At 32.5% G+C, this 20,724-nt stretch overlaps 1 protein-coding gene across 1 annotated transcript in view; it reads right to left on the bottom strand.

Annotated features, from left to right (window-relative positions):
• Prosbeta2 (Proteasome beta2 subunit) overlaps positions 1-19,812 on the bottom strand; it is a 36,658-nt gene extending 16,846 nt beyond the window's left edge. Inside the window, exons 1-3 of the mRNA XM_085824068.1 lie at positions 19,734-19,812; positions 19,334-19,415; positions 7,771-7,868 (exon numbers count right to left, since the gene is read on the bottom strand). Coding sequence (XP_085680194.1) covers positions 7,771-7,868; positions 19,334-19,415; positions 19,734-19,795 — 242 coding nt within the window. The 5' untranslated portion in view covers positions 19,796-19,812. The remainder of the gene's footprint in view (positions 1-7,770; positions 7,869-19,333; positions 19,416-19,733) is intronic.
• Positions 19,813-20,724: the final 912 nt, after the last annotated feature.

The following is a 20,724-nucleotide window of genomic DNA, read 5'->3' as shown; positions in this document are numbered from 1 at the left end:
TGCACTATTATTAAATTCAATTTAATACTTACCATAAAACAATTTTGAAAATTAAACTAACTCCCTACAAGTTATGAAGTAGATAACATTAAATTAGGAACATAATTTCTTGAAAAACATGTATAAGTGTATTTTACACTAATAACAGTCACTATTTTAAAGATTTACATGATTATTGTTTAACTTATTTGATATTTATTTAAACACAGTCAACTACTATTATAATCACAATGTAAGAATATTTTGCAGATTAAAATAACTGATTTGTAAACATACAATCTATTTCTTTGGTTTTTTGAAAGATACTAGAATAATAAACTGTACAATAAAAGATACAAAACATTTGTGGTTTTTTCAAATCTGAAATCTTTTCAGCTATTTTAACATCTAATTTATTTATGTCTATTTCCTTTTCTTTAACTATTCTTCTAAGTTCATTTGCTTTGATAAACAAATCAATGTTCCTGCTGGTCTCAGCTTCATCTGTTAAAGCATCTACTTCTTCATTAATATCTTTAATGTCCATTTGAAGATATTTTTTCTTCTGCTTCATATAATCAATTTCTTCCTCAATAATATTTCTTTTCCTCTTTGAATTTTCAGATTTAGTTAAAGATTTTTGTTCTTCTAAATAACGAACTCCACTTCTTGCAGAAGCTGCTGCTGATCTCATTTCTTTATTAATTTCGATATTAAGAACACCTCCAGAAAATTTTATGTAATCAAATACTGTGCATTGAAAAATGTATGATGAGTCACTTAAATTTTCAATTTCAATTGCTTTATTTACAGAGAAGCCCCTTTCCACAGAGGCCTGTTCATGTGACAAGATGAGAATACTTGTCACAGTGAATACTTGAATAGTGAAAATATACATTTTTTACTATATATATATATATATATATATATATAATTTATTTCCTAAACAATATTGATTATAATATCTCCTAAGTTTAATCAAAGTAGAATTATTTTAAAAGAAGGGAAGGGGTATGCTTTACGCACGCGCATTAGATTTTTTTCCCTCATTATAAAAAAACATGCTGGAAATCCCGATTCTTAATCTCAGTTTGGCGCTAAATAAAATATCTCATTATTGAAGAAATAATTATTTTAGCATACATTTGTGTGATTAGTAACTTGACTCCATAGCTGCATATCTGCTTGGCATAATCTCAAACCGAAACATTTGTTAATTTTACACCAACTAATATTTTATATCCTTGATGCCGAAATCGCGAATCATTATTTATTGTATTTTGCTTTCATCACCTCATGTTTATCAACGGATGACAACTTGAGTGATGAGTCATGCAGGGACGCCAAATAACAGAGCATTATCCGATTACAGATTTAAGTTTAATGCGCTAAAATGTTGACAAGGGGAGATTTAGCAGAAATTTCTTTCCTTATGCTAAAAATAGATTTTGTTATTCATACTCATAGGACAAACGATTATATTTAGTGCTATTTGAATTAAGAATAACTGATTTGTTATTCACATAAAGCCAGAACCAGTGCCAGAGCTCACATGGCCGCACCAGGCGGCAGAATTTAGCGAAGTTAAACAGAAGTTTTTCATTGCGATGACAATGCCCAATCATCAATCAATTAACGTAAGGCGAAATCTGTAGTATGGTTCCAAATCCCGAAAATACAGCTACCGATAGTGAAGAAAGTAACAGAGAGGTTACTGAACGAGAAAAAATTTTGATTGACAAGTTATTCAGAATTCTCGACACAGCAATTACAGGACTTGAACAATGGAACTTAATAACTGAACAAGAAATTATATGTCTATAGTATTAGTCTAAAGTATTAGCAGAGAAAACAAACAACTCACATTGAAAGAAATTTTTAATAAAGTAAACATATTAATATTCTCTTTTCTTTTGTAAATTTTGATATCCTTTAAATCATAAATGCTTCATTATTTCATAAATCACGATTTCATATTTTCAATTTTATAACTTCTACGTGCCATCTTAGTAGATTTAAAATGATCTAATATCCAGAAAAATCTCAAATCTAGGATCACCGAAGTCCCGACGAATCCAGACCTCGGACTTTGTACTGTATAAATATATATATATAATACGGAATGTATATTTTCAGTTAAACTTCTACCCAATAACTTTAGTAATTCATGAAAGTTAAATTTGCGTCTAGTTAATTCAGGAAAATTAGTTTCAATCAGTTGTTTTCAACTTTAAAAATATTAAAAATTTTTTAATTAGTTAGTTATTTTCAACTAATAATTGTATCGCCATTAGCAAAAATTATGCATTACTATTGACAACATAGGTTTAAACCAAATACTTAATTGTCTATTGATGCTTCAAAACATATTTCCGAACTTCACTTTTTCTCGGCTAGTGTTACCGAATTTGCCCTTGGCGACCTAAAATCGAAATGGAGCCAACAGATTTCCTGCGAAATCGATAACAGACCCTCTGTCGACAAGACACATGCCATACTGTTTACTACTAAGAAGAATTTCCCGACTCACCTGCAAATGTATGGTGTGGACATTCTCTGGGTCAAGCAGGTCCCTTATCTTGAGGTGATCCTCAGTAAATCTCTTACATGGAACCCACACGTTACACATATTCTCAGGAAGTTTCGAGCTAGTAAAGCTTCACTCTTCCCCTTAATTGCTCGAAACAGTGTTCTATCTATTGATAATAACTTGCTCATTTACAAAACCATGTTGCGTCCAATTCTTAGTTATGCATGCCTTGTCTGGGCATACTCGTGCAAAAGTTTGAGAAGGCAGTTACAAGATGCCCAAAACGGGGTATTGCGTATGATATGTAATGCCCCCTGGTACATTCGGAATAGCCAAATTCGTAAAGAGTTAAGAATAGAGGATCTTTGTGATTTTTATTGCCGCCTATCTAGGGCATTTTATGATAAACAGGAACTTCTGGACAATCCTGTGGTTGTTAACTATTGTTATGATACTAGGGACCCCAATTTCAGTAAACGCCCAAGGGTGATCCTAAATGTTAGTAATGTGTAATTTTGTATATGTGTTATGCAAATTGTTGCTCAGATTCTTTATTGTATATTGTTCTTTTTTCCTCCTGATTGCTTTTTGTTTAACTAGTGGCACTAAGGCGTCGCACTTCGTATTTTGTTTCTCTTGTGTGTACATGTATTCTTCTGTGAAATAGTTGTTAAAAAAAATAGTTAATTATGTATGGATTAGTAATTAGGTACTTAAGGAAAAAAAATATGTATTTAACTATTAGCAATTATGAATTTAAACTCTTGCTTATTTAATTATCTAGCACATTCAGTTATATTTCTCATAATTCGAAACTTTTATCATGTTATTCGATGAGGGGTAGGGTTATGGCGCCCAGGCACCCTGGTGGTTAAGCACCGCAGTTCAAAAGTTCTGCAGAAATAAACTCATAATCCCGATATCCCATACATATAGTATGTGCAAAAGAGAATAAACTCTGCAGAAGGTGATAAAAAATTAATTTATGGCTTAAATGAAACAAACACAGAAATTGAGCTAAGCAAAACCATGTAAAAACAAATTGAAATGATAAAACGAAACTTAATTTTCATGTGAATTTTCAGCGCTGACTCTCCCATTCTAGAAATTTCAATTTGTTTCAGACAAAGACCACATTTAAGGATTACCATCCATCAATATCCAGTCTTTGTAGTCAGCTTGATGAAGCCACAGTTTATTGAAAATGCACTTTCCAGGCATCTCGTTCCTATTGGCGTCGGAAGGGTTGTGGGCTTCCAGGTTGGGATTACTCTAATTTTGACAAATATTTTCAAAATCCCCCCTTTTTTTTTCTCGAGTACCTTCATCATCACTTTCGCCTCTTAAAGAACTTCCGGCTTCACGCTTTCGTCACAATCTGCCTAAATTTATGGATAACACCTGTTTCAAAAGATTGAGTGAATAGTCAATCAGACACCGATACTTTCGTTCGGGTAGCTAATTGTTTTTTTTTTTTTTTTAAATCGTTTGCAACGCAAATCCGCCAACAGATTGGTTAAGAGCCGTGTAATTTTAGCTATTTTTTTTTTTTTTTTTTTTATCGTTTGCAACGCAAATCCGCCAACAGATTGGTTAAGAGCCGTGTAATTTTAATTCCATATTCCTGAGAAATCGTAATTCACACTTAGAATGGCAATCATTAGAAATGATAAGAAATGTCAAATGAGCAAAATTAAGGACCGTTTATTCATTTTGGCCAAAATTAAGGACTTTTAAGGACCAAAAATCATTTTTGAAAAAATTAAGGACTTTTAAGGACTGTACGAACCCTGGAAAACTAGAGCCAAAATAGAAAATATAGAAATGACAGAAGTAGCATATAAAGAGTCAAAGAATGAAGAAATGAAGCAAGTGAAGTGTCTGAGAAGGTCAAGAAAGACGGTGAAGTGTCTGAGACAGATCTAGAAATGATGGATGAAGCACCTAATGGGATTTACAGAAAAAGAATGAAAACATGAAGAAATAAAAACAAGAAAGAAGCTTTTGTTCCTCAAGTGCCTGAAGGAGAAGTGGAAGAAAGTGAAAATGTGACTGTTCAATTGATAGAAACTGGTAGTGGAGTTACAAAGTTGCAGTCAGCAAATATTGAACCATATGAAAATGCATGCCATGCAGAGATGGGAGAAGCTGATGTACAGCTTACAGAAAGTGTTCCAGTATGGCAAGAAAATACACCAACTTCATAAACTGTATAACTTGTAAAGACACAAACTTGATTCTAAACCAAGATACTTTCTGTTTGTAAAGAATCGGATTCCATTCAAAACTCTGATGCAAAATTTGGAACTGGTTCCCATACACCAACTGGTAAAAATACAGAGGTGAGCTGTACACATGATGCGAATAAACTACGGAGTGGTGAGCAAACTGTTTCAGATCTTCCATGTGGATGAAAAATCTGAAGGGGCTGAATCTTCAGACTGTGATATGCAAAACAGAAATACATCTGAGAACTGTAGTGAAAGAGTATTTAACGCAGGTATAACTTGATGAAAAGCCTGGGACTGAAATTCATTCTGAACTTTAATTTATAAAATTTAAAATGTGATTAATCTGTGTATATAACTTGTAAATAGTGTAATATTTGTTTCTTCATTTATCTTATTTGTTTGTTTTATTACTATTTGTTTGTAACTAATTTGGCTTCTGACCAAGGATTGGAACTGCCCGGGACGTGCAGTCCTTGGAAGGCGGCAGTGTTACAAAATGTCCAGAATAAGATAGCTTCCCCGCAAGGGGGTTTAGGGTTGCCAGAAAATGGCAAGGGAATGCAGGCTTTCAACATTTGGCACAAAAACACCCATTTGGTTACAAAATTGGCAATATGCCAGAGACAGATGATGAACATTCTGGAACGAATTCTTACTGGTTTGGCCCAGAATGTTCTTCAAGGCAGGCCAAAAGCTATATAAACCCTGCCTGTATGTTGAGTAGCAGTGTATTATCAGTTTCATCCTGGAGAGTATCTACAGTACGTTGATTTTAGTAGTAGTGTCTTGAGCACTGAGAGCGACCGAACTGAGTTGAGAGCTATAATTTAGTGCTTTCCATGAAGCTGTCTTCACAGTTATAGCATGAAGGCTCTGTTGCTGATTGTTTGTAGTTTTTTTGGCAGCTGTAAATGTGTCTTTGGAACTCTCCGGTTTAATACTGACGAATAAATTGTGATTTGCTTCTTCACCAAGTGTTGTCATCAATCACTCCAAATCCACAAACCCGCTGAACACAACAATGTGAATAACATTTAAATAAAATTATTTGTGTAAAGATTGAAAAATATTAAAAGTTATATTACAATAATCAACGATATTTTGGCGAGTAGTATTGTGGCAGTCGGGCACATGAGTGAAGCTTGGCAATCTGGTCACATCAGAATTCCGGACATTGTTGTAGCTGAGTGTAATCCAATGACGACACAGAAGCATTTAATTTTTTTAGCTCCCCATTTTTAGTCAACGTAAATGACAGATCATTCATGATTACATATGCGATAGTAATTTAGACTGAATACGATTAACTTTCAATTTATTGCGTCATACTATTCAAAGAAAGACAGAGCGGCAGGCGGAGAAAAGCAATCTCTGACACAAAATGGCACAAATTCTTCATTTATAGGAGTGGTTACGAAATATGCTCGAATGTTCTCGAAAGTACTGGTCTATGGAGAAGATCCAGAAATTGTGGAAAATTAATTAAGAGGTTGCCTGTTCACGTAGAGCAAAGCCATCGTATTTTTTATATTTTACATATATACATATTAAACAGCCTAGATGATGAATTATTATTTTTTATTAAGACATTTACTAAAAAGAAAATTTAAAAGATTTTGTTTTGTACCAGAATGTGGGTGGGGGGCAGCAGGGCTAAACAAAATTAGAAATTGAAACTCGCTTAATTTGATGATTACTTAATTTGGTTAATCTTCGGATTATGGTAACTTGCGATTTTTTGGCGAAAATTTGGCGACCAACCCTGCTACAGCAACCTGCTAGTTTTGTTTTGGACGCCATTTTGTTTTCACAAAGTGAAGGTTTTTTTTTTTTTTTTTTTTACTCAAAATTTTTTCCAACAATCTGCTAGCCAAATTACGCTTATACTAGAACTTTTATGGAACAAAAATGCTTAATCATGACGAAGATTAGGTGCGAAATTGAGAGAAAGTGCAGAATCACCCACTACTTGCCGTGTTTTTAAGAACTGCATATACACGGTGTCATCCATGTACACGTCGACCTATTTTCACTTAAAAAAATCCCCGAATTGCACAAAAATGGCATTGCGCACACTCTTTACTTTATCCATGTACGCTGCTAAAGTCCTAGCTAATAACCTTTATCGCCTTACCAAAATGTCGCCAAACTACCTGTTACCATATTCCAAAGATTAGCCCTTAATTTTTACTTTACAAAGTGTGTAAAAAAGAAACCCGAGACAAATATTATCATATTTAACACATTTGTTTCTGAATTCAGCCGTGAGTTCCACTGCCACTTGTTTCTCAACAATAAAATTTTAAAGATAGATTGCCTAAAAATCCAAATTCAGAACAAATAAATATTTTGGCATTTACCAAGTCTAATAATCATGATATATTCACACTGCCAACAACGTTGAAAAGCTTAACAGTTCAGTTTTTCTTAATGCACAATAATATGATTAAAAAAGTATCAATAGATTTCTTTTAACTTTAAAAACACATTGCATGAATACTTATTATTTTATCAAGCAAATACAACATAAGAAACATACATTTAAAAATTATATAATGTGTAAAAGATTACAAAGCTTCACTTATTAGATTTTTTAATTAAAGATGACAACAGAAAAACAAGCTCTCTAACTATGAGGTAGAATTTTCTTTCATTCAACATGCACACATTTCTCGTTCTTCATAAGAAATGCGAAACCAGGCTTTGCCTTTCTGAAAGACTATCTGATTGGAAAGCGAAAACTGGCTCTATGCTAGTTGTCGGAATGACGCTTATGCAATACAAGATAATGATCCAATTATAACGTTGGTATAAAAATTGCTTTTTTGGAGGGATCGCTGTACGAAATTCCTACCAGATTTCGGCTAAAATATTTAAATTCCCTGACTTTTTGGTCAATTTTCAAGTTCTCTGATTATTCCCAGTAGCATGGCAACCCTGCTAAGATATCTTTATACTTTGGCAGAACGGTCATCTCTTCTCTTAATTAGTTGCAACTCAAGAAGAAAACAGTACAGTTTTTATACTTACTACATGTTTGGTGCCAAATAATGGATTTTTTCACAATTCTTATCTGCTACTATTGTATCTTCAGTTGCCCTAGTATCTGCACCAAGGATAACTCCATCCTAAAATTAAAATTCTACATCAAAAATTAAATGATTACACGAATAAAAATAGAAAGAAATTACAGCCAAATTCTTTCATCATATTTAAACACACATAATGCAGTAACCAGCAAAGGACATTTTTATTTCTGCACAAGTCATATATAACTTATAACAAGGATTCAACAAAGTGAAACAAATTTTCAATGATTTTTGCTTATGTATATGTTACCATGAAAGACCGAAATTGGAGAATGTCGACTTTCACCAGAGAATGTCAACATTCACCAAATACATCGGTGAAAGATCGAATATTTCTTTACATTCTTGTACATTCGGACCCTCACCGCGTATGTCGACAATCACAGATATGCTCTGGTGTAGGTCGAAAAGATAGCAGTAAATTTACACGCTGCCATTCCAAAAGGAAGTGTTCCACAAATAAATGCAGTTGTAAAAGCAAGGGCCTCTTGTGCAATTCAAAGTGTCATAATAGTTTAAGTTGTTGCAATAAATAAGATTTGAATCACATAATTTGGTAAGTTTATAACTTCTATTATTTTCCTTTCTCATTTTGAATGTACAGTGTGTTTTAAGTTCTTACGTTCTTATTCTGAGTCTCAAGTGCGTTTTTTTCACGAATGAATTACGGAGAAGGAAATATAATATTCCTATATGTTCAACATTCACCATTAGTACATGGTGAATGTCGACGACATTCACCGGTGTAAGTCAGAAATAAGAGTATTTGGAAAATATTTCGGACATACACCAAGCGACTATGTGAATGTTGACATTCACCGGTGAAAGTCGACATTCTCCAGATTTCGGTGTTTAACCGTAACATATATACACAAGCAAAAGTAATTTATGTTCAACATTATCAGCAGTTTGTTTTGATAAATCTAAGCTAAAATGAAAAAATATGGATTATGAAAGTATTAGATTTCAGGATGTTTTAACAGTTGATAAAAAAATTTAATTTTTAACACGCATGGAAAATTTGCATATGTATGTAAAAGTGAAGGAACTCTTCTCAAAAAGTGTTTCCTACCATGATTTAAAGGCATTATTTGGAGTGCTATCCTACATATAGATGTCATCATAAGTAGATAAGCCAGTGATATAGATAACATATCACTGGCTAAGAGTTATTTGACTTCAGAATTTGACAGGCAAATTCTTTCCAGATACAGACAGTTCACAATATTTTCTATTCATATAGCAAACTACAAATTAATTGATTAAAGTAGTATAATGTTGAATACGACTAATATTTTATTAATCTTGCTAATAATTTTCAAGGAATGGCAATTAAAAATGAATTACTTTACGATTTTAGAACCTATAATCTGGTCATGCCGACCTTATAATCATTACAATACAAAGTCTGAGATCCAGACTTCTGCGATTCTGGATTTGGGATTTTTCCGTATATTAGATCATCGGTTTAAATCAGTATGACGGCATGTAGAAATTATAAAATTAAGAATATGAAATTGCGATTTATGAAATAATCAAGCATCAAATCAAAATCCAAATTTATAAAAAAGAAAAGCTTACCATATATTTGCTTACTTTATTAAACATTTCTTTCAATGCAAGTTGTTTAAGTTAATTCACTTTTTGTGATAATACTTTCTCTTTAATTCTGTAGACAGACATAATTTCTTGTTCAGTTACATTGTTGAAGTCCTGTAATTGCCGTGTTGAGAATCCTGACTAACTTGTCAATCAAAATTGTTTCATTTTCAGTAACTTCTCTGACACTTTCTTCACTATCGGTAGTGGTATTTTATGAATCTAGAACCACAGATTTCACCACAGATTACTACAGATTTCACCGTCCATTGATTGATGATTGAGGAGCATTGTCATTACAATGAAAAACTTATTTTATATCAGCTTCATTTATTACCGCTTCTCCACATTTCGTTATAGAATACGTTAATTGGAAAAATTCACCTTTGGTTTGCAATATTCGAAAACCTTTAAAATTTGTGCTATCATAAAATTTAGCTGTCGTTCACTACGCATATTTGGCTATGCATCATGAGATTGGCGGCTAAAGACAAGTTTTTCCACCAAATTTTATCTTGCTTTTATTGCGCACTAAAACAATTAGGCCTGAATTGTACTAGTTTAGTTATTTATTATACTTATGTCTGTTTCTTGCTCATGCTTATCAGACTTATCTGAGTCCTGAATAAATAAATTGCCACATATACTTAAGGCTTAATCAAGGCCGGGGCTAGATATCTCACCACCTGATGCAGTCTCCGTAAGTCCAAAATCTGCTACCAAATGCCTCCCTTTGTCTTCCCTAAATTCTGCCGCCCAGTGCAGCCATACAAGCCCTGGCACTGGTTTTGGGTTTATGTGAATAACAAATCAGTTACTCTTAATTTAACCAGCACTAAATTTAATCTTTTGGCCTATATCATTAACAAAATCTATTTTTAGCATATGGAAAAAGATTATTTAGTAATCATTGCCAAGTGTAATGTCAACATAAAAGGTTACCATACTCTTTATTATTCAATTACTAACACAAAAAAAACATCTCATGTAAACTTTGCTACAAAAAATCTTATTAAGTAATTATCTACATTAATTTCAAGTTAAATCGTAATTTGAAATACAAGTTTAAATGTAAGAATTATTTCAATTCGTAGGAATAGCTTACTCAGAAATTATGTAAAACCACAGTGCTTTACTTCGCTAGTGCATTCTCATTAGAATTGATGAACTTAACCCTTGACTTTACCTTTTCTATATTTTCGGCTTCGGGTAAGCGCTTTGATTGCATCCTAATTGACTTAATTACCTTGAATGGCCTTAGGGCACAAAATTGAGCTATCTGTTAAAAATTCTATGTAATTGTATGCCAGTATTGAAAGAAACAATCAATCTGATAAGAAATTTGTTTTGAAAATAAGGCGTAAAAGTTTACCAGTGAGGATTTTTCGTTTGGCATCAGTTTTACCATTATTGGCAACTTTATTGCCTGTGCCGGCAAAACAGAAAAGTACCAAGAATTATTTAGGCATTGCTTCATGAGTCATTACTTAAGTTGTCATGTGTTGATAAACATGCAGCTACGAAAGCAAAATATAATAATGATTTGCCAGATGGGCATCAGGGATATAAAATACTATTAGTAGGTGTAAAATCAATGATGTATCTATGCAGAATGTTTCGGTTTGAGATGTAAGCCAAGCAAATATGCATTTATAGAGCCATATTATTGATAATACAAATTTATGCTAAAATGACTGTTTTTTCAATAACGAGGTAGTGATAAAGTAAAATTTAGTGCTGAAGTGAAATTAAGAATTGGACTCTGCAGATGTTTTATTATGTGAAGAGGCGGGAGTGGATCAAATGTGCATGCGCAAAGCATACAAAATTATTTTTTAAAACAGTTGTTGGTGGCTTTAGCGCCCGGATATTAGATCATTCCAGACATTGGACATCCGGATCCCAGACTTTGTACTGTGGTTGCCTCCATGATTGCTTGTTTGGAGACAGGCAGCCACTGATCAGAACAAACATAACACCTGACACTGATATGGTTGGTAAGTGTTGAAAGTTAGCTGCATGTCTGACCCAGTTAATGTTGTAGCTTCATGTAGATTGGCTGGAGTTATAACCCTGTTAACATACAGCAGTTAATATTATAAGGTATTTCTCCCACTTCCCTAGTGCACCTTCGTGGTGTAACGGTAGCACGCTGGGCCAGTATTCCAGAGGTCCATGGTTCAATTCCTGGCAAAGGCAGTTGCATATTTTTCATCTTTTCTGCTTCCAAAAATCCTAATGACTTTACAGTGGCGCCCGAACTAAAAGGGTTGTGGATGATGATTCTCCACACCCAGGATTTAGCAACTAGGTCCCCTAAAACCCTAGTCGCCTTTTAAAAAAGGGAGTATATAAGGTATTTCTCCCACTTTCCTAGCATCCTTCATGGTGTAGTGGTTCTGCACGGCCTGTACCCCAGAGGTCCGTGGTTCGATTCCCAGCGAAGGCGGTTGTTAATTTTTCATCTCTCTGGCTTCCAAAAAATCCTAATGACTCTACAATATAAAGTTCAAATAAGCTGCTGAAGCTGAATAAGGAATAAAGTTTAAGTTAATTTTTACATTTTTGTGTTGTATCTTACATTTCCAAAAAGGATTAAGGAAAGACAATAGCTCAACATGTAGAGATAACTTTTAAGGATAAGCAGTTACTTACAAATTATTAAATTACATAGCTAAATAGCCTTAGTCACAACAGATTTACATGATTACATTTTGTTATTTCTAAATATATATATATTAAAAAAAGCACTAATAACATTTTACAGCTGCTATAATTTATGATACTAATTATGAAATGAGTATAATTATAGATTAAAAGCTACAAAACATTTACATTTTGTAGGAACAAAAACAACAAAATATTCATGAATCTTTTTAATTTGAAAATTTTTCAGATATTTTGGTTGATCTTTGAATTATGGTAACTTGGCGATTTTTTGGTGAAAATTTGGCGACCAACTCTGCTACAGCAACCCTCTATTTTTTTTCGCCGCCATTTTGTCTTCACGAAGTAAAGACATGTTTCTTTTCATTTTATTTACTCAACACTTTTTCTAACAATCTACTAGCCGAATTACACTGATGCTAGAAATTTTATGTAACAAAACTGCTTAATCATGACAAATATTAACTGCAAAATTGGGAAAAAGTGCAGAATAGCAAACTCGTTGCGTTGTTTTCAGAATAGCACATACACATAAACCATTTACACGTCGACTTATTTTTACTTAAAAAAACATCCCAGAATTGCACAAAAATGGCATTGCACACACTCTTAACTTTATCCATCTACACTGCTATTTTCTTATAAATTACAAAAATTTGCACGAAAATGCAGGAAAATTTTCTTAATCTTTAAACTCGATAAAAAGCACATATATGAAATTACCTGATCGCGAAAAAGTACATACCCTTTCCAAGGATGAACATTTCCACATATAAAATAAATAAAATATCCAAAAGCTTTTACCTCTAAATTATGTATTATATTATAAACGTCACTAACGAATTTATACGCAAACATTAAAAATAGTTACAAATACTTAGTGTCAAATATTTAAATTATTTCCATACACGTTTACTTCAACTGAAACGTATACCAAATTCCTACAAACATAAAATTCACAAAATAACTATCATTTAATTAAAATATCACTAAACCATGTACACGTCGACTTATTTTTACTTAAAAAAACATCCCAGAATTGCACAAAAATGGCATTGCACACGCTCTTCACTATATCCATGTACACTGCTTTTTTCTCATAAATTAGAAAAACTTCACGAAAATGCATGAAAATACTCAACGTATACCACTCAAACGTATTCCAAAATACTACAAATATATAACTCACAAAATCACGATCATTAAATTCAAATATAATTAAATTAAAAAACACTACTTAAAATATAAGCACATACATTAAATTAATAAAAATTAGATTACAATCCTAATTACTTTAAACTAAATCATTGCTAATAACAATTTTCCAATAATACCACATTAATTTATTTACTCCTTACATTTATAATAATACATAAAAATAATATCCTCAAATGATTAAAAATACTAACTTACCTAATCTTCTTCATAATCTTCATTACGTGGCTGCAGTACCACTGCTAATTTCTAAATCCTAAATCCAGTAGTCAACTGGAAGTCTATTCACCAAGTAATAAGAAATTAATAAAATTTCACCTATACTCAAACTACTTTCAGCAAACCACGTACCCTTCCTTACACTCCTTTTCACAAAATGTCCATTTTCACCATATTTCTTCAACCGCCATTTACACTTAACTGTAATATCCTTCCTTTCGCACAATCTCAACTTATTATTATTATCAGATAAACGCATTAAAAATTTAGAATTCACTTTACATAGCGCCATGCAATCCGAAAATTAATCAACACTATTTCACACAACACACAATGAAGCTTTTCCAAATTAACCCCCTTTTCCGATTAAAGAACTGTAACTCGTCCATTAATGTCACGTTTCACACAACACAGAATATAGCTAAATACGAAATTTCCAGATTTCCCTCCTTTTCCGATTAAACAACTGTAATTCGTCCATTAATGTCACATGGCATACCTCAAGATCTCTCATTTCCCTCACACAAAATAATGCGTAATCGGAACTGAGTGCTTCTCACATTATTACCAAAGTCCTAGGTAGTAACCTTTATCGCCTCCAAAATGTCGCCAAACTACCAGTTACCATATTCCAAAGATCAGCCGATATTTTAGCTAATTTACATCGATATCTTCCCCTTTAGCATTTCTTCTAAGCTTATTTGTTTCAAAAAACAAATTAATGTTTCCACTAGTATCAGCTTTATCTCTGAATTTGTTAATGTTTGATGTAATGTAATTTGTTAATGTTTCAACAATTCCAATTCTGGAGCTGCCAAAGGATCTACAAAGCGAAAGCATGTTTTGATGTCAATCAAACAAAAAGCGGAATTGCTGCAAAAAATGGATAAAGGCATGAAGAAAGTGACAGAGAGGTTAGTGAAAACGAAAAAATTTCGATTTACAAGTTAGTCGGTATTCTCGGCACAGCAATCACAGGACTTGAACAGGAAACTTTTGTAACTGAATACACAAAAAACGAAGCAATTTAAAAACAACTTGCATTGAAAGAAATGTTTAATAAAGTAAACAAATAAATATTAAACTTTTTTTTTTTTGTAAGATTTGATACCCTTTAGATCATAATTGCTCTTTATTTCATAAATTTCGGTTTCATATTTTTAATTTTAGAATTTCTGCATGCTATCTTACCAGATTTAAACTGCAGATCTATAATCCGGAATCAGCGAAGTCCCGACGAGTCTGGATTAAAGACTTTGTACTGTATAATGTAGTGAAATGATTTTTTAAAATTTAGTGTCCAAACTTTTCACACTATCTTAGTTTAACAAACTAAAAAAATTTCAGAATTTTATTGTTTGCACCATTGCTAAGTCTTAAATAAAATTTCCATGAAATCCTTTCTGACTTTTTAGAAAATTTTAATAAATTGTTGAATTTTTTGTACAATTTAACATCTATTACTTTTAAACATCTAAAAGCGTATATTTTAAAGTTTTGAAATTTTAACAGATTACAAAACTCTTCACTCTTCTTTTAACCCTTTGAAGGCCACCGGTATATGATATATACTGGTTGTTTGTCAATTTTTTAACTTCCAAAAAAATGCTAATTTCTTTACAACAAAAGCTATAATCGTAAGTTTCTAGTGTTTCCTTTTAAGTCTAAATGGCAGTACCACCCAATGAATGCTCAATATTTGGCAATTATGAAATTAATATACATCATTCCAAGATATCACGTTTGAAGATTGATAAATTCTGTTGGAGGGAAAGAAAAAATTTTAAATCTGTAAACATATGACGCACACATGGTGAACCTTTTAAATTTACTGCATTCCAATCAAAACTGATAATTAAAAGAAGACTATGTATACGTTTTTAATACCGGTATATAATCCTACTGAGGGTACCTTGCCAATAGATGGCAGCACCAGGCTTCTCCTTCTCTTACTCTGTGAAACGGTAAGAATTTGTTTATGATTAACTTACAAGTTGTTTAGAATTCAGTATTATGTTCATGAAGGGATGGGGAGTTTACTGACCCTGCACTAGGGCTGAACACAAGTATATTTGTTTCTTCTTTTACTCTGCTCGAGTTTCATTCGTCTCTATTTAGTTAAAATTTTAACTTCAGAACTTCATCCTTTCTCAAGAGAAAGACTTATCGATTTCAAAATTGCCGTCTGGGGTTAAAATTTTACCCAATTGTAGGAGTTAAATGTGGCATGCTAGCCCCCAAAAGACACCCGTTGCTTCATCCTTTCAAAATCCTAGAACCCAACGAAAATGACAGGAGGCGATTGACAACTGATTTGTCATTTCGGAGTCATGCCTTCTTCCATTTGGGTGGTGTGATAAGATCACACAAAGAGAAAGCTCACTTAAAAATTCGGGAAATGGAAGTGCACTTAAAAGGTCCATCTTTTAGTGTAATCACAAAAACTGCTGATTTGAAAACATGCTTTTATTTTTAATGTCTTTGTTAATTTCAGATGAAAGACTAGGGAACACAAGAGAAATTTAGGGTTAGGTTACAAATAGGTTGTTTTTGAAATAAATTTCACAGTTGGTGAAATGAAGGAAAATATTTCTAAGGCCCGTTTGAGATGCAAACTAGAATTTATCCATAAGTTGAAAAGGAGCCCCTAGGAAGCCAAAGGAGTTGAAAATCGAAATAAGAGCTTTAAGGTGTATAAAATAATAAAGTTGTTTAACGGCGTTTCTTCTTGAACAAAAAGATAAATTACAACTTATATTTACAAAAAATAAAAAAAAAAGAGTTCCTTACGGTCCTCGATAATCTAAAGTGTGTGTGCGTGGGGGGGGGATTCTTGGTATCATAGCATGAAACATGGTTTTTTCTCAATATTATCTAAAGCATAAAATATGACTTCAAAAATGCAACATACTTTCTCATCCGAGTCGTACTGTTTCATTTTTCGATTTTTTTTATTTTTCAGCTGTTATATCTCTTTGTAATATTATACTAGTTCGGTTACAGCATGATACGATTTACACATGCAATGTTATATTTGCCAAAGTCTTTTATAAAATAATAATATTGAATTTAAATCAAGTTCAAAAGCTTTTTACCCATATTTTACATAAGTATGTTCAGCTGGGTTGCATCATCAAAGTGCATAAAAACATAAATTTTATTTTTTAAATTTTAAAAGTTTTTGTCTTCAGACTTACATAACCATATTCAAGCACCCATCTCTACAGATGCACGTCAAAAGTATGCAAAATTTTAAAAACAAAAATAAACAATTGGCAGCTACCTCGAAAAAAATGTCTTAGGGGGGCATCGGTATAAAATATATACTAGCTCTCAAAATTTAGGATTTCGCTCTAGATTTTTTTAAAGTCTCAATTTTGTGTTCTTACGGTCCATAAGTTGTAGTTCATGCAAAATTTTACAATTTAAATTATTTTATATACCATCCCACAAAGGGTTAAAACAAGAATGATATAAAATATTAATTTGAAGATTTTTTTCAATTTTTCTAAAAAATATGCTTTATTACGATTTTAAGGGGAAGTTTCCTTCTTCTGGCATCATGCGACTTATTTGAAAACAATTTTGTGCTACTATTATGCCATTGTTGCTCTTGCTTCCTTATCAATTTTTCTAGTACCGATTTTATTTACTTATCTCCCTCTCTTTTGTTGGACGGAAACATTTGACCTGCTCCCCCGGCAAAACCCTAAGCTTACTGTAGAAGTCTGCCATTTTTATAAATACCATTTCTTCAGAAATAAAACTCCTTAAACTTCAGAGAGTGCAAGTTTGCATGGAAAACACCATTTAAAGTTTCCGATTTTAAGAATTCATTTAATCACAACTACGTCTAAGAGGCCAAACAGAACAGTAAATTTTATAGCATTTTCAAACCATAAATATGTAATATATTTTCAGCTGATTTTTACTGTACGGTACCCCTTGGTTTCTATCTGAAAAAAATCACCACATGGAATTGGTTGTTCGTCAAATCTGGAAGCCTGCTGTGTGAAATAGGTTTTTTTGGTAACCCTAACTGTTGGTGAAACTTGCCTTGGGAAAGATTGTGATTTTTTGTTTTGTTTTCATGATTGAAAAAGGGTTATTTCTGCGAATATCACCAATCGTGTTGTAATAAACTTAGTTTTTGGTTATTTTTTATAATAACCCTTTCCTGTGGACACGCTATTGGTTTTCAGTTGTTGTGTTTGCTTGCACACGCGTGGTATAGTCTTCGACTTTCAACTTGTTATTACTTCAAAAGTCGTTAATCCAGACTCGTCGGGACTTCGGCGATTCCGGATTATAGATCATCAGTTTAAATCTCGTAAGATGGCATGCAGAAATTCTAAAATTAAAAATATGAAACCGTAATTTATGAAATAAAGAACAATTATGATCTAAAGGGTATCAAAATTTACAAAAAAAAAAGCTTAATATTTATTTGTTTACTTTATTAAACATTTCTTTCAATGTAAGTTGTTTAAGTTGCTTCGTTTTATGTGATAATACTTTCTCTTTAATTCTATAAACAGACATAATTTCTTGTTCAGCTACAAAGTTCTGCCATTCAAGTCCGTTAATTGCTGTGCCAAGAATACCAACTTGTCAATCAAAATTTTTTTGTTTTCACTAACCTCTCTGTCACATTCTTCATGTCTTTATCCATTTTTTGCAGCAATTCCACTTTTTGTTTGATGGACATAGAAACATACTTTCGTTTTGTACGATCCTTTGGGAGCTCCAGAATCGGAAATTCTATTTGACATAATCGAAAGTTCAAGTTTACTTTTATAATATTGAGCTTACAGTCTGCAAAAAATAATAAACCGGATACAATTCGAAGATTAAAATAGATAATTTTAGTTTATACCGTCCGTTATACATAAAACACGCACGCAAAAACGTATTCTGCGCTTGCGCACAAGCATATGCGCAGTTGTAAAAGGTCTTACACGCACGCGTAAACGCCTATGCGCATGCACAGAAAGTTTTTAGCTTTGAGGTCCGGATTATGGGTGTCCGAATTAACGACTTTTGACTGTATTTTGCTGTAAGTACCATCATTTGAGTATGTCTGAAGTGCGTAAGAGAATGAATGTTGATTAACAGCAGATGAGTCGAAACTACCAAAAATTTAATTGACTTGTGGAGGATAGAGGAAATGGTGGTGGGAAGTGTGAACATATGCACGTGAAAAAAAGGTATGTTAAAAAATTGATGTTCATTTATTTATTCACCTCTGTGTGTTAAGTTTTGCTAAACAATTTGTTGTTTAATATTTTTATGTTAGGAAATATGTATTTTTGGTTATTTATTACTTTGTGAGTATTTTTGGTTATTTGTTCGTCTCTATGTGTTAAGACAGTGGCAAATTTTTTCTAGTTAGCATGATAGTTTAAACTTTGTTTTAGCTTCCTAATTTTATTTAAGTCAAAATATATTGACGTGCATATGGACAAAGTTAAGGCAGTGCGAAATGCCTAGTTTGTACAATTCTCAAAATTAAAATAGGTTGGTGTGTACATGGACAAAGTTAGGGCAGTGTGCATTTTTTTTTTTTTTTTTTTTTTTTTAAGTTAAAATAGGTTGATGTGTACATGGACACAGATTTTGTGTAGTTCACGGGGTGGCGGTGACCTTGGCGTCAAAAATGAGACGATTCATCAAGGGGTACCGTAGAGTAAATTTTAACCAATTTTGCATTATTTTTCATGCAAAAATTAAGAATTGCAGATTATTGAACTTTCCCACTCTTTCTAACCAGCAATTAGACCAGATGGAATAACGTTTAACTATACCTTATAAACTATTCCAACGATTGTAGTACCAGTCTTTCGGGCTTTGGGAACTGGAAATCCTTTTGAAGCCAAGTAAGTGTTTCTGAAAAACAACATAATTTTACACATCAACAAGCTGGGGGAAAAATTCCAAAATTATAACAACTTTAATATAATATATTATTTCAAAATGTATTACATACTACCCTGATATTTTACGCAGCTTTGCTAAATATATCGTATACTTATTCGAGTGAGAACAGAAAATTCAATTAGAAAATCTCCAAACAGATATTGCAAACAAATATCGAAAAGCCATGTATGAACAACATCAGGCGGCATATACTTGCTTACATACATAAAGCAGGTAAATTATAAATGCATAATTTTTGACAATAATAAAAAAACACAAAATGAATACCTTAAACAATTGCCGAATTTAAAGCCGGGTTCAGGAACACTCGTAGCCACTTCAGCCGCCATGATGACAATGACAATAATAAAATGTATTGCCACCAAGGAGGTTAGAATACATGGAGATGGCGTCTCTGCTGTCGCAATACGAGGAGAGTGAAGCCGGGGGAAGCAAATAAGCCACGCCTCGTGAGGGCAAGAAAACGCTTCCCTTACTATGTCAAGTAAGGTTAAACGTCAGCTTGTTTGAAGTTTTGAGTGTGTTTTCTGATTTCTTATGTGAAGACGTGAGAGGGTTATAAGGTACTGAATGGTTACATTGAAATAATGTCTACATTTTGGATTTCATTTCCATATAAAAGAATGTTTTTTTAACATGCATAAATAAGTAGAATAATTGAAATGTGCGTTTGAAAAGCCGTCAGAAAAGAGTTTGAGTATTTTCTCGGTGCGACGTGCGCGAAGAAACATCTATAATTCTCAGATTTTTCTTCAATTAATGGTTTGAGTATTATACTCGTAATTAACTGAGTTGTAAAAGCAGAACGGTAAGTAAACAAGGGAAGGGGGAGTGGTCAGCTCATCGTGGAAAAGAAAACGCGTTATTTTAAAGGTGTGATCATATTATATTACAAGTCATATTTTATGTATTTAATTTTATTTTCTGTTCAAGTAAATATTTAATAACAGGATTTAATTTGGGGTGAAATTTGTGGGAGTTTTAAAAATAACAATGCAGAATTTAAATATTATTTTTTATCATTGTTTATGCAATTTAATATTTTTCAAAACGTAAGTAGTATTTCTAACATGGAAAATTGAGAATTATACCTGTATATATTTAGAATAACTAAAATATAATCAATTAATAGTTTGAGTATTTATTTATTTATTTTCACAATACCTTTATTGCTAGCATTCATTAATGACAGCATGTAATTACATAATGCATTTCTCATTTAACTCATTTTAATGGAATCAGTCCCTTTGTACATATA

This window comes from Stegodyphus dumicola, chromosome 9, assembly GCF_044657685.1.
Source record: "Stegodyphus dumicola isolate Sdum_Otavi_A_Nest chromosome 9, ASM4465768v1".
Taxonomy (NCBI): Eukaryota; Metazoa; Arthropoda; class Arachnida; order Araneae; family Eresidae; genus Stegodyphus; species Stegodyphus dumicola.
Note: the sequence above shows the minus strand (reverse complement) of the source record. Positions and strands in the feature narration are given on the sequence as shown.